Source organism: Betta splendens, chromosome 15 (genome assembly GCF_900634795.4).
Source record: "Betta splendens chromosome 15, fBetSpl5.4, whole genome shotgun sequence".
Taxonomy (NCBI): Eukaryota; Metazoa; Chordata; class Actinopteri; order Anabantiformes; family Osphronemidae; genus Betta; species Betta splendens.
The window spans coordinates 10,364,103-10,379,596 of NC_040895.2; the positions used below are offsets into that span (position 1 = coordinate 10,364,103).

General features: G+C 46.7%; 1 protein-coding gene and 1 long non-coding RNA gene across 2 annotated transcripts; one reads left to right on the top strand and one right to left on the bottom strand.

Moving 5' to 3' along the window:
- Window positions 1-450: 450 nt before the first annotated feature.
- Window positions 451-14,083, bottom strand: mlip (muscular LMNA-interacting protein). The gene is made up of 12 exons (XM_029175994.3): window positions 13,900-14,083; window positions 11,241-11,360; window positions 9,360-9,449; window positions 7,718-9,088; window positions 7,378-7,449; window positions 6,885-6,965; window positions 6,715-6,798; window positions 6,591-6,632; window positions 6,044-6,091; window positions 5,338-5,397; window positions 5,138-5,254; window positions 451-1,741 (listed from the first exon to the last, which is right to left on the bottom strand). The coding sequence occupies exons 1-12, from the start codon at window positions 13,927-13,929 to the stop codon at window positions 1,520-1,522; spliced, it is 2,337 nt and encodes a 778-aa protein (XP_029031827.1). The 5' UTR covers window positions 13,930-14,083; the 3' UTR covers window positions 451-1,519.
- LOC129603018 (uncharacterized) lies at window positions 13,142-15,039 on the top strand. The gene is made up of 4 exons (XR_008692562.1): window positions 13,142-13,804; window positions 13,956-14,081; window positions 14,701-14,756; window positions 14,905-15,039. It is a non-coding gene; the product is annotated as an uncharacterized LOC129603018 (long non-coding RNA).
- Window positions 15,040-15,494: the final 455 nt, after the last annotated feature.

Genomic DNA, 15,494 nt, shown 5'->3' on the forward strand with positions numbered 1-15,494 from the left:
CGGGGGGAGGAGAATCGGAGTGAAACGTGACCGACCCCCAGCTCGTTGCCATGGATATGCAACATCCCGAGTTTGCCCTCCGCGAGCCTTAAAGTTAGCGAGTAACGGAGCCTCTGCCGCGAGAGGACTGGAGCTCGGGTGAACCTGTACAGTATTTACACCGCATTACAATTGCAGTCACACACAGTCGGCGTCTGCGTCCACGCCAGGCTGCCGCTGCTGCAGTCAGTGGGGAAGTCATTAAAGGAGCTCACGCCTCACGTTGGACGGTTCGGTTCTTTATATCAAACTGAGCTAAGAGGGGCTCAAGCCATGCTCTATTTAACGCGTGCAGGAATGCTGCTGTTTACCCAAGAATAATGAATATTTTATTTTTAATATGAATCAGACATGCCCTAAAAAGCCTGAATAAACTTATTCATGTTAGCATTTAATAGGCAAAACACGAGGTGAAGCTAGAAAAAAAGCATTTATTACATGATACAGTTTTATCTCAAATCATTTGTTTCGGGTGAAATTGTGTTTTTTTTTCAGTTTTCTGCACATTTAGGTGACAAGCAGGCCATTCCTTACAGTATGAGGCTGTAGCTGGAGTTTATTATGGCCTCAGCAGCACGGTCAGCTCTATTAGGTTTTGTGTTTACGTTTCATTAACCCAGAGTCACTGTTCCAGTACATTCATGTCAACATAGGGATTAGAAACATGAACACACCTGCATGTCGTCTCAGGTTCACCTGTCCGTCGACTGCATGTGATCTACATTTTAAAACGCGATCCTCCACTGTACGCACATCTCATCTCGATACCAGCTCCACGCTGGAGCAAAATAACAATGCCGAGCCTTTAATAACATGTCCCCCAGTCAAATAACCTCCAAGACATATCATTTCTGTAACTGAAACCAGCAATCTGACATTCACACGCGTACTCCGTGCCACGATTCACAATCAGCCGCAGCCTACGTGTGTCTTCATGATGATGTAATCCAATGCATGTTTTTGCTGGGTCGTCATTCCTAAAAAAATCGGAAAGCATTAAAAACTCAAACGGATACCATGTTTACAACCAGCTGGAGGAACAAAGATCAATTCAAACACAGACTGAGTAACTAGAACGACTAAGCAGTAATATCTTTGGTCGCAGGCTACAGACGTGCGGTCTAGAAGTAGAAGTCAGTAGGAAGTTAATGAGCGATGAGCCGCGCGTTGTCACATGGAGGTGTCAGGAACCTGTCAGGCCTCTTGAAACACTGGATGTGTGTGTCATATGAGGTCTAATTATTCATTTGTAGATGTATCATTCATGGGCAGATCGGCTTTCTTTCATGGGATATTTGAAAGACATTGGTTTTGTACGAGCTTTTAACCACTTCCCACAATTTCTTACAGTGTGGTGACATTTCTGGTTAAAAGCTTTAGGGCTGCTACAAGTAAATATAGCCGCACAGACTAAGACCTTTTACCACGTACATACAGTATGGGAACATGAATATGATTCACAAGCCCGACATTTAATGGCTTAAATGTGAGCCTCAAAAGCCTCCATCTGCCATTCTTTGGGGCTGAAGGATGTTGACGCGTCTTTCGCGAGGTGTCCGCGCTGGTCTTCAGGCTCTGTAATGTACAGGTCACATGACGAGAACGGAGCCTTTCGGTCAGACCTCCGCTCCTCGCTCAGCGTTTGGCCGGTCGAGCGCACGAAAAAATCTTTCTCTGCCTCTTCAGATCCCACATTGTGCACCTGAAAGACACAAAATTCTTTTCAAGTTATTGGTTTTTATAAGAAGATGGAGACCGCGGTTAATTGGGATGTTCAAGGTGGACGTTGGAGCCTGCTTTGGGTTTTACTGCATGGGACAAAAACAGATTCTGTTCTCAAACTGGCATTTCAGTTTATCGATTGAACAGTGTTTTCTATGCGGAGCTGCTCACACCCAAAAAGACTAAGTCACGCCTGAACACATTTGCAATCCATTGTACATGTTTCTCTCAAAGCATTCAAAAAAATCTCAAACATTTAAACAGTTTAAGAAGCTTTGCTGTTTTTTTTTAACTTTGCTAATAGCTAAAAAAATCTTAAACATTTCTAGCATGAAAACCACTGATGTAAAGTAACAGTGTGCATGAATGAAGCACAGACTGCAGCAGATCTCCAGCGTTGTCTCCACTGTCAGTGATAAAAGAGTCGTCCACGTTAGACGTGGGTTCCATTATTCGCCTCCACGACAGCCACTCGATGTTTTACTAATGACACTGTCATCTCAGCCCTCGGACAAACATCGCAGCCTTTGTCACACGGCTCCATAAAAGACACAAAAGCTTGTGTGAGCGGTGGAGCGTTTGGTGCAGGACGTCTCCCTGCAGAGGTGATTCATGCAAACATAACCAAGACCTCAAAAGCAACTCCAAACACAGTGTTATAGTAATTATAATGACCTTAAACAAACAGAGTGCTTCTGTTTTCAAGGGCTCACATTTCATCTGCATAAGATCATCATTTGTGCAAAAACTTTGCAAAAAAATCTGAACTTTTATGTTTTCCTTGCTAGAAACCCTTTCATGTGTACAATGTGAAAATTAAATCGACAGGGAAATTGTGTTAGATTGCCTCTGGAAGACAAGGCTGACAGGAGCTTTGGTTTTTCCTGTCTCTCACATGAAACGACTTTGACATAATCACATCTTCTTTCACTTCCTGCTTCAACAGACCCATTGTCAGAAAACACTCAGGATGATCTGTTCCCTAATGCTCCTCGATAACCGGCAGATGTGCACAACACACCAGTGTCACAGGGATTTTACAAAGCAACTATTGAGTCTGACAATTTAGCTGAATGATTAACAACAGGAGACCCCTGATTAAAGCAAGCAGACAAACAACTGACTGACAAATGACACAAAAGTAAGGAGTGGAAGAAAGGGGCGTCAGAACAGTCTCAGCAGAGATGAGACGACGCTGTGATTGAAAACCTCAGCTGACAGTTAAAAACCCGGGACCGACGCGCCCTGAACCCTCTCCTGCACCGTTTTCCGCACACTCCAGCAATCACTCGGAGGACGTGGCTTCACACCTTCCGCATATTGTGGAACACATCTATCAGGAGGAGCAAAAACTCCTCCAAGGCGGCGCGGGACATGGAAATGATGGAATGATGGGTTTGTGTTTTGGAGACGAATGTCCAAAGCAGCGTCGTGTCAGACGTGCGGAGACCATAGAGACAACGCTCATCGTTTCCTCCTCATCCTCGGCCCCAGTCAGGAATATGCACTGTGTCATGGTGCAATAAGATAAGATGAGCTCAATGAATTTAAACGTGTGGAATCTGCTCTGCGTTTGACAAATCTGCCCGATAAACAAAGACTTCGATTTACCTTTTACTCTGTAAAGTTGGTGTTGGAGTGTATTTCTGTACTGTATGTGGTGTGCGTATTTACTGTAATGCTGACTAAAAGTTTAAAGCTTTTGCAGCAGTTGAATGAGCTCGTTTAGAAAAAGTGAAGCATCCCCTGCACTCTGCTAAACACGCAGTTTTCAGGGCTTTCAGCAAACGGCGCAGAACAAAGACGACTTCCTCTCTCTCTCTCTCTCTCTCCCTCTCTCGCCCGCTGGGGCCGTTTGATGTAAAGAGGCTTGGACACACGAAGAGGCGCCCGGCTCGCGAGGAAACAGTCGTCCTCTTAGAGGATTCCATGTGGGTCTGCGATGAGGCAGGTGGTGGAAGTAGCTTTGAGTTTGACCACATCGGACCTCACGCAAGACGTAGTCACAGAATATAGAAATAAGGAGGTTATTGATTTTCTCCTAGAGGCTTCGGCTTCATAATTAGGTTATACTGTAGCACTTTATTACATATATGATACTAAAGTGTATTGACGTACCAAGAGTCTATTATGGGAACGAACTTAGTGAAAGGTTTTACACTCTCAGCATGGTGGTCACACATGGGCTCAGTAGCATGATCTCACTATGATTATTATTCGACCAGTGAATTGATATTATCTAGCGTCATATTTTGATGCCGCATAAAAGCTTTGAAAGTGGGGACGGCCTTTAAAGCTGGCGCAGAGATAAGACATGTGTAAAGAAATACACTTAGCTTAGCTAATGGCCTACGCCGTTATCCCAGGTCTTAGCTGTAATCCCACGGACTGAGGTGCGAACTCTCCTCCAGCGGCTGAATCAGGGCGACGCGGGCGCCTCGATTGTTCAGACGGTGTGAAGTGGTTTCTTTGAGGCTCTATTTTGAACATCCATTTGGGGCGTCTCACTACAACAGGCCACAGGCGCTCACATCTCATGCGGAGAAACCCCCCCCCCACACACACACACACACAAGCCTGGGTTTTAGCCACTGGTGCGTTTGGCTTCACGGGAAAACTGCACCTTGTTTCACAGAGAGTTTACACAAAAAGAGGCGATGGGTGGAATAATTATATTCTTTGTGGTCCGTAATCTAATGTTCAATAGCAGCTGTTAGGGGAAGATGTAGTAACAGACGTAAAGAGGTTCTACTCAACTAAAGGCAGAGAAAACATTATGAACCCGAGACTCACGAGACTCTCCTGGTCTCGTCCTCAGGCTTTTTCAATAAATGAAACTACTGTAGGACACGCTTCCGCCAAAAGAAGAAGAGTGCAGTTCATTTGATGTGGAATTCAAAGGTGAGGAATGAATCCAACGTCCTCTTTCTGTACGTCTGCCAGCATTTTGCAGCACATTTAATGCATTTGTTGAGCTGCGCGTCGGCTCTGTTCGTGACAGGTGGCCCAGAGTTCATTGGCTCATCCAGACCCATGAATACTGGATGAGCAGGTCCGGTCCGGGTCCGAAGCGGAGCGCGCGGTCCTCAGATGCGTTTTAACGCTTCATCCTTGCGCCTGTACGTGCATTTGCATGCTAATGGCTGTTTGTTATTGATTCACCACACCAGCTGCTGTTTTTATTCCACCATAATGAAAGTTTTATTCGCTGCTGGAATTTTGGATTTTTTTTTTTTTTTACACGCTCTTCAACTTTTTTTCTGCCGTGAAGACGTTTGGCATTCGTTGCGTGCGTTAAGAAATTGATGGGTTTCATTTTGGCATCTTGTTCATTCCGTCAGAATAACTCGTTCTGTTCAGCGCTGCCTTTTCCTACCTTTCTGTCGCCTGTCAGGGTCTTGATAACAAAGGGCCTGAGGGGCTTTGGATGAAATCCTGCGTCCACCATCAGCTTCGGAACGGCCGTCATTGGACGAATGATCCCAGGCCTGGTCTGGACACGAGGAATTAATGCTCGTTAGTGACTTTCCATCACGTTACACAGCACATAACAATCAAATATCAATGAATATTTACCATTTTAGGCTCTTTTTTCTTTTCCACGTGAGCAGACGGATGCAAGCTGCATATCGATGCCTGGACAAACAACGAAAAGGAAGCTCATTGTTGCACTTTTATGATGGTTCTTGTTTATTGTCAACTGTTTTTTGGGCTCCTGATTGTGGTTGTGTGACGAACATCAGGGGAAGATGGCGCTTTAGGAGAATCAAACAAAACACATGAAGCGATGCCTCGGCTCGCACGCTTGTTTGGTGCAATTGTGTCTGCAATCACTGTCTATATAGCGGCTGTCACAAGCCCCGCGCGGAGGAGCTGGGTGGACGGAAGCACTGTTATTCCTCACGAAATGGCTGAACGCCAGACGGACACTCAGCCTCGCGGCCAATTTGTCTCGGTGGCCCCTCAGCGTATTGCAACAGCAAACACAGTGTTTCCCACTGGATTTGAAACATCCATCTCCTGTGGAGAGGTGTTTTCTGACACATCATCAGCCTCCTACATACACCCGCCTCCATTTTTTATAACTGTGTCAGCAAACTTTCTCCTTTGCTGCCGGAGGTGAGGTGACCTGACTGCAGCACGGCGCTGTTCTGTTTACTAATGTAGCGGCGTTTGTTTTTGGAGTTAAATGATGAATTAGATGAGCTTCATAATTTGATTTAATTGCAATCTGTGGTGAAAAATATATTTCCGTTACAATATTTAACGAACTCTTACTCACATATTTGGTTTCACGGCCCAAGGATTTCGGAAGGGTCAAGGTGTTCCGCTGAAAGTTAGCAAGAAACAGCAGTTACACACAGCAACACTCAACTCAACACATTTCCTCAACCAACTGAAGCAAAAACCTAAATGATTTGTGTTCCCATGTTTGTGTTGTGTTTTTTTTTATCTTCTATCTTCTTCCACTTCCTCGTCTTTTAAGTGGAATTTCTCGTTTTCATCCTTCTTAACCTTTGATCGTGGTCAAGCGTTTAAATTCACACCACAGACGTCTCATGAGCCACAGTGTGAACGAGGCCCACACTTCAGTTCAGTCCAGCAGCCACTGGATTTTCTTTGATGAATAATGAACATGTCTCATTTCTAATAGTGATAATTAAACAGCCAGGAATTCACTTTTATCTTCTAGTTTACACATTCAAAACTGTTTCTTTAGTTTCACCTCATCGGTTCATTATTTTTTGTAGCTTTAATCTAAATATTCTTTCTAACACTTTGAGTACCTCTTTAAATGTGTCACATACTGTTAAAGGAACCCACTTTACCTGCGGTCCAACGGCAGTGGAGGACCTGAATGCCTGCTTTGGCTGGAAAAAAAGAAAAAAACACACATCACTTCAATTCTCACAGCAATATGTGCATGTCTAGAGTCGGACTCGCTGAACTCACTGGAGGAGCTGAATTTGCCAACACCTCGTCAATGACCGCGTAGAGTTCCTCCGACTCCTGCCGGAGCTGGGCGGGCGAGCGCATCTGTTGAAGGCATTTAAAATGGCGGGTGCTGAGTGTGAGTCGCGTTGTGTGCACGTGCAAAGCGGCGGTGACGTGGTCGTCGGTACCTCGGCGTGGGGGTCGGGCGTGGCGCCTCGCTGCAGCGCTTCGCCCGGGCTCCCTGCCCGCTCCACCTGCTCGTCTATGGCCTGTGGAGGAGAGCGGAGTGAGCTGCCAGGGCCTCGGCTTTATCGGGGCGATCGCGCACCCGCCTTAAGCGTTTCATCCCCATCCACTTTGTATTCAGCAGCGGCCGCTGCGGATCGCGCTGCTGCACTAATGTCACGGCAAAGTGCTGTGTTTTCGTGTCTCCTTGAACCTGATTTGACTTTCAATGGGGGGGGTTTAAATTGACACTCTCTCGGTTTCGGTTTCGGCATTAACCGAGTCCTTAAGGCCTTTGTTATGACAAGATTTTGAAATTAGCATTTGCATCAACTAAAGGTTTTGTTATTAGCGCCAGGGCACCGGCACCGGGCTCCCATTAGGGCTGCACGTGGGCAGATATTAAGCAGGAGCACCAGATGATTAGTGGGGTTAAAATCCAATGGATGGACTCACCTGCTGATCCAACAGGAGGGTGTTTGTGGGAATCGCAGCGAACGACTTGTAGCTTGACTTGATCTTGTGTGTCTGGAGCGCGAGGAGAGAGAGAACAGCAGACGATGAGCGTAGATGAGTAACAACACTTCCATGCAACGGGTCCAATGTCAGACTTGTCATGTCGCGATCTATAAAACCAAGACTAACTTTAAATCCATCAAACATGAAAAGAGCTGCGCACTCTTCGTATGCGTCTATCAAGTCGAATGTGTTTATAACTGTAAACCACTGGGGGACAGAGAACATATTAAATAATATTCTCACGTCAAAGCAGTCATGCAGATGGCAGGGGGGCTACCTTTCTTTTTTTACCCTCCCTGTCGCTGCAGTCTGATATTCCACTCCCCGGCCTTGGGGAGGGCGTCGTGCACAGGGATGGAGACGGGGACGGGGTGAGGACTCTGATTGGAGGAGCCGGCGACGGCGTGGGCGTGGGCGAGCTGGCGGGAGACGGCCATCCAGGAAAAGCCATGGGCGCGAAGCGGGACGGGGACAGACAGTGAACGGCGCCGAACCCGGGCGACGGGGCGACACTTTGAGGAGCGGGGCCGCCCCCGTGCGAGCCGCACCTCCCTGTGGCGCCGGGAAAAGCAGGCGAGCATGGCGGCGCGTCCGTGCGCGGAGGCCGCAGCTGGGGAGGGCAGACGGGCGGAGACCTCAGTCGCTGGGAAAGCAAGCGAAGCTTTGACAGGGATGAATTCAGGGGGCGACTCAGGTTCTGAGGCTCGTTAGCAGCTCTGGCGGATGGGATGAAGCGAGTTTTGAAGTTATTGTGATCATGGCCCTTGAGGTTGGTGTGAGTCTGGCTGGGCTGCGGTGATCTGTAGTCACAGTCTGTTCTTTCTTCAGGTTTAGGTGCAGGGTCAGATCTGAGGGGGGTGTTCTTTGCTGGCGCGGGTGAAATAACCCGCTCCCGTCTCGGCACGGCGCTGGAGCGGACGCCTCTTACACACTCAGATGCGACAGGAGCAGGCGGAGGAGCCGTCACGCTTCTGCCGGGGTCCCCCGGAACGTTTGGAGACGCCGACGAGGAGGATCGAGAGGAAAACTCCAGGGGAATGGAGGCAACGCTGGAGGCCGCGGAGCAGGCGCTGCAGAAGGACAGCGTCACGGGGTTAACAGGCCAGCAGGGGGTGTAAGGCCTCTGCGGCGCGGGCGACAGGACGGGGAGGCGGCCCTTTCTCAGGATGGCGGTGAGCAGGGAGAGGCGGGTGACAGGAGGCCGGTGTCGGGGGGCGGGAGGGGGAGACGCGGGGGAGGAGAGGCTGTCGCAGGATGAGAAACAGGTCTGAGGAATGTGGACCAGGCTGGAGCCGGGAGCCAGAAAGTGCTTCTTGACCTGGACGAGAGCGGGGGAGAAGAGGCCGGAGCAGGCGGAGGAGCAGGGGGAGACGGCGCGGCTGAGGGAGACGGGGGAGACGGGGGAGGCGAGAGAGGGGAGGCGGGCGTCGGAGAGGACGGACTCTCTGGACGAGGACGGGGTGGGGAACAGGTCCGCGGCGCTGGCGAAGGCGCCGGGGCCGCGCTGCTGGGAGCTGCACGCGTGTTTAACAGCTGTCTCCATGGAGCCCGTCAGGGCGGCGGCGGCGGAAGCGGGGGTATTTTCAGACCGTGGGCCGACGGTGGGAGAGGCGTCGGTTTGAGACGGGCTCACTAGGGAACGCTTCCCCTGGAGGAAAGACAGAAAAGCAAAGATTAGTGAAAATAAACTGTAAATCAGAGGAGCCACAAATTGGAACGAGCTAATTAAATATTTGGCCATTTATGAAGACTCCACAAAAACAGAAATACAACAAACGTCTTATATTTAAAACATATTAAAGTTTAATAAAAAATGTATAATTTCAATATTTTAGCTTTATACAACCATACTTTAATGCACTCCTCCAGAGCTTCCTGTCATGGTTCCTACTCATTCAGATGGTTCAGACTGGACCTACCTCAGCTTCGCCGCGCCGCTGAATTGCGTCTCCTGCTCCTGAGATGAAAACTATCCGTGCTCTGAGACGCTGCCCGTCCGACGTGGGCTCCTGTTATGAGAGCAGGGAGCAAATGTTTGGGGACATGTAAGTGAAACCTGAGCAATCGGAGGTGAACTCCGGCGGGTCTGTCTGCGCCGAGGGCAGCGCTCGGTTTAACTGCACCACATGCCAGTCACACATGATTCACACGTGCACATCCCGTCCTCCCGAGCAGAACCCGACCGTAACCAAGCCCGGTCCGGTCCAGCCTGGGAGTCAGGCGCCTCGAAGACATTACCTTTGTTATTTATATCAGCAAGTCCTGAAGCTAAATTAAGCAAATCGTCCGTCTATGTTTAGTTTAATGTGTTTGCTGGGAAATTTAGGTCCATGTTAGTGTCCGTGTCATGCTAAAGATCTGCCATGTCATCAGTTTTTACCGCCTGTTTTGATCAGATTTGCTTTAAAGTCACTGTCACCGTATTAGTGACACAGTTTATGCATGAATTAGATGTAAGCAATGTTCCAGGAAGGGATTACTGACATGAACGCCCACATATGATAATTAGGACCCTAAAAATACACAGTCTTATAATCACAGCCTTTCATCAAGTCGGTTATGACATTGTTTTCTGCCCAAGGAAATAAGTAGTGATCGAACTAATGTCGAACTGACAGAAGGACCCCTGAAGGAGTCAGTCTATAGTTATACTGTATGTAGACATTATCCTTATATGTACGTAAGCTGTATTTTTCATAAGAAGACAGAAAAACCCATGACATCAGTCCAATATCATGTGTTTATTAAGAGATAGCTCTCCTGTGGTGGAGCGGCGGGTTCAAAGCGTTCAAGTTATACAAACAAACACACACACACACACACACACACAGGCAGTTAATAATAAGAAGGTCTCCTCTAGGTAATAGCAGCGGGGGGCGCTGAGGAGGTGATGTGTGACCGAGCCGGTGGGAAGACCTTTGAAGTCAGCTGTGGCAACTCAAGAGCTGTGATGTTGACGCTGGACTGAACGTTCAGTACTGTAGCACGTTAACCTTTGGAGCCCCCGACGCCACTGGAAGTCCAAACCAGCACCAACAAATTGGACGGGCCCTTTGTAGTTTGTGAACTTTAGCCCCAAAACAGAGGTGCGCTCACGCAGAGAAACTAAATCCTTAGTGAATGCTACGAGTTGAGAAGTCAGACCGACGCCACAGTCTGATCACTTCATCTGAATAAGTGGCAGCTGATGAACAGCTGAGTCGACCTCTGATGTTGTTTACTGTTGTGTTGTGTTATACTGATAAATAAATCCTTTTGAAACACTTGCTGTCGGAGTTGAACGTTACGAGTGATGGTGTCAAATGATGAAATGATCAGTCAGAGAAAATTAATTCTATCACAATGTTACAAGCTGTGTATAAATAAATATTTAATAACATAATAAGACTTCCAAGCAGGTGACAGATGAAATCCATCATCACATTGTGAGTTTGTCAGCTAAACAATTTATGTCAACTAAATTTGTGTCCAATAAAAAAAAAATACACAGTTTAATATAAAAACTGAGATATTGCAAGACAAGAGGACAGAAAGCGACACAGACCGTCAGTAAACAGAAACCAATTATACGAACAGATTCATCAAATGATGCAGGGTTCACGTTAGCTACGACAGTTGAGGAGGCTGAGACGTGCCGGTGAGTGATGTAAAGCAATACTATGAGACCACAGAGGCTAAAGGTCAACACTGTGAATTAGCAACACGTACTGGATAATATTGATGAAAGTCTTACAGCAGTAATTTTGTTAGAGTTGATTAAAACTCATTGTAACAACATGACCTGTGTGCGGTGGACGTACCTCGGGAGAGTTTCCTCCTCCAGGTCTCTCCTTCGGAGTAATTACACCTTTAATGGGTAAATCCTGCAGCACTGGTATGAATGTGAAAGCAGTCGGTCTAGGAGGCTTTTCTGTTGGGATCTGTAGGACAGAAAGACGAACACATCACCTGCTCATACTGTACATGCTCTATAATATGCAGAAGCGCTGGTTGAAGCATGTGTGTTTAGGGGCTTATATCACATCGTAAACTGCAGCGATGAGATCAGGCTCTCGTCGCCGCCAAGGAATCGCTAGCATTTCTTATTTCCGTAGCTGAGTTTTAGCTGAAGAATATTTGATTTCTCTCCGCTCCAAAGGGCACTGTTACTATTTTCAGACGCTAATGATCCATCATCACACGGATTAGTGAATTCAGGAGCAGGCGGCTCAAAGCCTTGACACATTCCGACTCAATGAGGAGTAATGAGTTAAATAAAGTCATCATATAGAGCAGACGCTCGTAGTGGGAGACACTTGAGGAGGAGACCTGTGTGTTAATGTGTAATGTTTGTGTTTCCGTCCCAGTTGCTCTCACGGCCAAACGCGACTGATGCCCGTTGTCCTACTGTACATGTTGAACATGTCTGTCAATACGCATCTGCAGTAATCACATTCAAGAGGACTTTGAAATGATTGCATGCCACAGGACGCCACTCTGGATGCTGTTGCTATGGCGGTGACTCGGTTCCCATGGTAGTTACACTGTAATACTCTACATGTGTGAGACTATTGTCTAGTGTTTTCACACTGCAGCAGTGAAACCACACATTCATCCACGTCGATCAAATGGACATTTTGAATCTTCTTTTGCTCACAGGCACTACTGCATATTATTATGGCTCCTTTCTGAGGACTGGAGGTAGTGGCTGTCTGATAGAAAACGTTAAAAAATAAACGTCGAACCTAAAGGAAGCAGAACATCTGATGAATGTGTTTTGTGTTGAACTTTATAGTTCAAGGTTTCTGCTAAAAAAATAATAATAATTATAATAATAAATAATCAGACGCACACAGAGCACAGCTGTGTGTAGCAGAGGTGCTTTAAATTACTAACAAAGGGAATTCTAGTGAAAGTAGACAGTAAAGGCATCTCAGAGTCCAAGGACTGGTGCATGAACAGGTACATACACAACGCCACCACTAGTTACCTCTTAATAAACTCACAATATTGGACGGATGTTATGGGTCTGTTTTGTCACACACGTCTTAGATGTGAAAGTGCAGACATTAAAGTAATAATGAACCAGAACCCGAAACCAGAACCAATGAGCATTTCTTCAGTGCATCTCCCACACAGACACTGCAGCCAGAAGCGACAGATAATCAGAATATTCACACAGCAGCTGGATTTATTGCAGACACTTAAATCGTTTTACATTACGCTTTAATGCAGGATGCTAATTTTACTTCAAGTCTTTAGTCTATGTTTTTTTTTCCTCACTTTGACTCAGGCTCCTTAGGACATGACACCTAGTTCCCAAGGCGGGAGCAGTGTAATCTGCACTTTGAGAGCCAGGCTAATCACCGTTAACATACCAGAGCATCCATAATCAGCTCTAAATACAGAAAGACAACACATGCTCTGGCTGAAACGCTCATGTGCCACCTTATAAACCCGCTTATGTGTTCGTGCTCTAACGTAACCTCCGCTGTTTGCATGTCTCCCGTAGTCATAGCAGAGAGATTTAAGCCAGCGCTTCCTACGGGGTCATGCCGTCCTCATAGATCACATTTCCAGCCGCCGCAGGGTCCCCGTGTTACGCGTCGCGTCACCGCGTGCAGGCCCCGGCTCACTTACTTCCCTTTGCACGCCCCCGCCCCAAAGAACCAACACAAGCAGCACTAAATCACCCCCCGGAGCAGACCACCCTCCACGGGGACGCTCACAAACACCGGGGACCCTTTAAGGCCAAATTATTCAGTCATCAATAACTCTTCGCCAGATGTTACAACGTATAACTGTATGTGAGTAGATTAGCATGAAGCGTAAACAGCTGGGCGTGTTGCTGAGTAAAGAGTTTAATTACAAATAAATACACAGCCCCTCCCAGCAGACTAGAGGGGATGCAAATATAGCCCACTGCCAGCTGCCTCTGAGCACACGGGCTCATTGCTTGACATTAGGAACAAATAGAGTTTACACACGACACGGTCGGCTATGATTATAAACCTCTATGAAGTTACATAACAGCATTTAATCTGACTGTTTTATCCCATTCAGTTTAACCAAGCTGCAGTAATGCTTAATGCAAAGAAGAAACATTTTACAGAAATTCAACTGATTTTTTTTCCCCCGTGCCTTTAAATTCATCATAGGCTTTATCGGTCGCAGTGTGAGAGGAAGTAGCTGAGTCGGAGCGTGTAGAGTTTCGGTGTGTTTACGTGTGTAATCCCGAAAGGTGCCAGCAAGTGGCAGAGGGCACTCGGGGGGGAGCAGAGGGCAGCGCTGATGGGTTAAAACCAAAATTCTTTAATGCTTTCACTTTCCGACGGAATTAAGGCCGGAAGCTCGAATCTTTGCCTCCCTGCTGAGTTTGAAGCAGGTCAGTGAAGTAAAAGGTGCACGTCATGCAGCTCCAGTCTTTCCAACAAGACATGCTAAATTGATTCATTTATGCACACGTAGAAAAGCTCTTACCCCACGCAGACTTGTCCTCAATCTGTCCATTTCTGCCCAAACGCGTCTCCATCCAGAGGCGTCGCTCTGGTTCGAGCGCCGAGAACCTTCTCTCAAGTCTGCGAACTGTTGATGAAAGCAGACCCGAGGAGCCGTTTGCCCACTTTTCAGCTCATCTCACGAACTTCAAAGTGTTACTGATGGTGAGTGTATCGCCCTGCTGATTCCCTTTTATAGACTCATAATAGCCACAAATAGCTCACAAGCCGTCTGGGCACAGTAACAATGTTCACACTAGGAGCTATAAGCAACACAACAGTGGCGGCCCGGAAAAGAAAGGCGTCTGTAGGAGATTTTATAAATAATGTAAGTGGAGATGGATGAGTGAAAGTTCACCTGTGAGTAAAAAACAGTTTTGACTCATGCATTTGTCATCTTTTAATCAGTCCCAGGAGAAGATTCTGTTTTCTATCTGTCCAGCACAGATCATGTTCTTTCAGCTTCTAAAACACAGACACCGCCCATGAATAATAAATATTCAGTTAACCTGCAGAAAGTCTGCAGTGGAACGGAATTGGCGCAGCGGAGATCTCAGCATGTTTCCAATCACGAGTAATCGTGCCGCTTGAAACAAATTCATCTACTTGCTTATTTGCTGCCACATTGACTTTTGTGTTTCCTTATCAGTGGGTGAAAGCAGACCGCTGGAGAGGAAGCTAATCCTTTAAGTACACTGCATTCTTCATTCCTGTCACAGCTGTTCTTGTCCTTTTCCACCGCTCTCTCTCTCTCTCTCTCTCCCCCCACGTCTGTCTGTGGCAGCCGCAAGGAGGAACACATAAGACACGGAACACACGGTTTTAGCCTGAGCAGAAGAGGTAAAAAGAGTTAGAAACGTGTAAAGGCTTCTTGGTCAGAGGAATGTTTCTAATTAAGGCACTCCCCCATTTTAATAAAACTGGTCTTGATTGTAACTGTTTATAAGTCTAAATGTGCGGTGACATTTTTTATTCTTTGTGTAACAAGATGGAACTTTACAAAAGCGGGTTTGTCATCACGGAGGACAAGAATCGATTCTGCTGAATGACATGGTAACTGTCCCTGGTGAACTGAAGAAGCTGAAACACGTCTCTGCTACCGTTTTACCAATACACCAGAAAAGGTCCAGTAGAAGGGAGAAGAATGGCATTGACACACGACACATCATGCTATTTCTTAATATTAAACTTCCTCAACTCTAATATGACGCAAAAAAAAAAAAACATCCAACTTTTGAAATTACCGCATGTGCATCTTGTTTGTTTTTGTTGTTGTTTTCATGTGGGTGAATCAAATTTTTTATTTCCTTATTACATATTATTTCCAACATTTCCAATAACGAACTGTGCAGTCCAGTTTTAGAACCCACCCAAGTCCCAAGTTTATTATTGAGACTTTCATCATGAATCCACATCAACGCCTCCTGAGACAAGAAAAGTCTCTGAATCCCGTATGCGCCCAACCTGCCAGTAATTGACTCTGGCTGCAATCTCGCGCTGGATGTGCTTTTCACAACGTGGCACGGACTGATTGACTGATAATTCCCCAGCAGTCAATTATCGCTGCTCAGCACGGCT

Coding starts and splice junctions, on each gene's coding strand:
- mlip (XM_029175994.3), bottom strand. CDS start 13,929: ATGGACAGATTGAGGACAAGTCTGCGTGGG. Junction 6,799..6,884: donor CGCCCGACCCCCACGCCGAG/GTACCGACGACC, acceptor TGCCTTCAACAG/ATGCGCTCGCCCGCCCAGCT. Junction 6,633..6,714: donor TGGCAAATTCAGCTCCTCCA/GTGAGTTCAGCG, acceptor CTTTTTTTCCAG/CCAAAGCAGGCATTCAGGTC.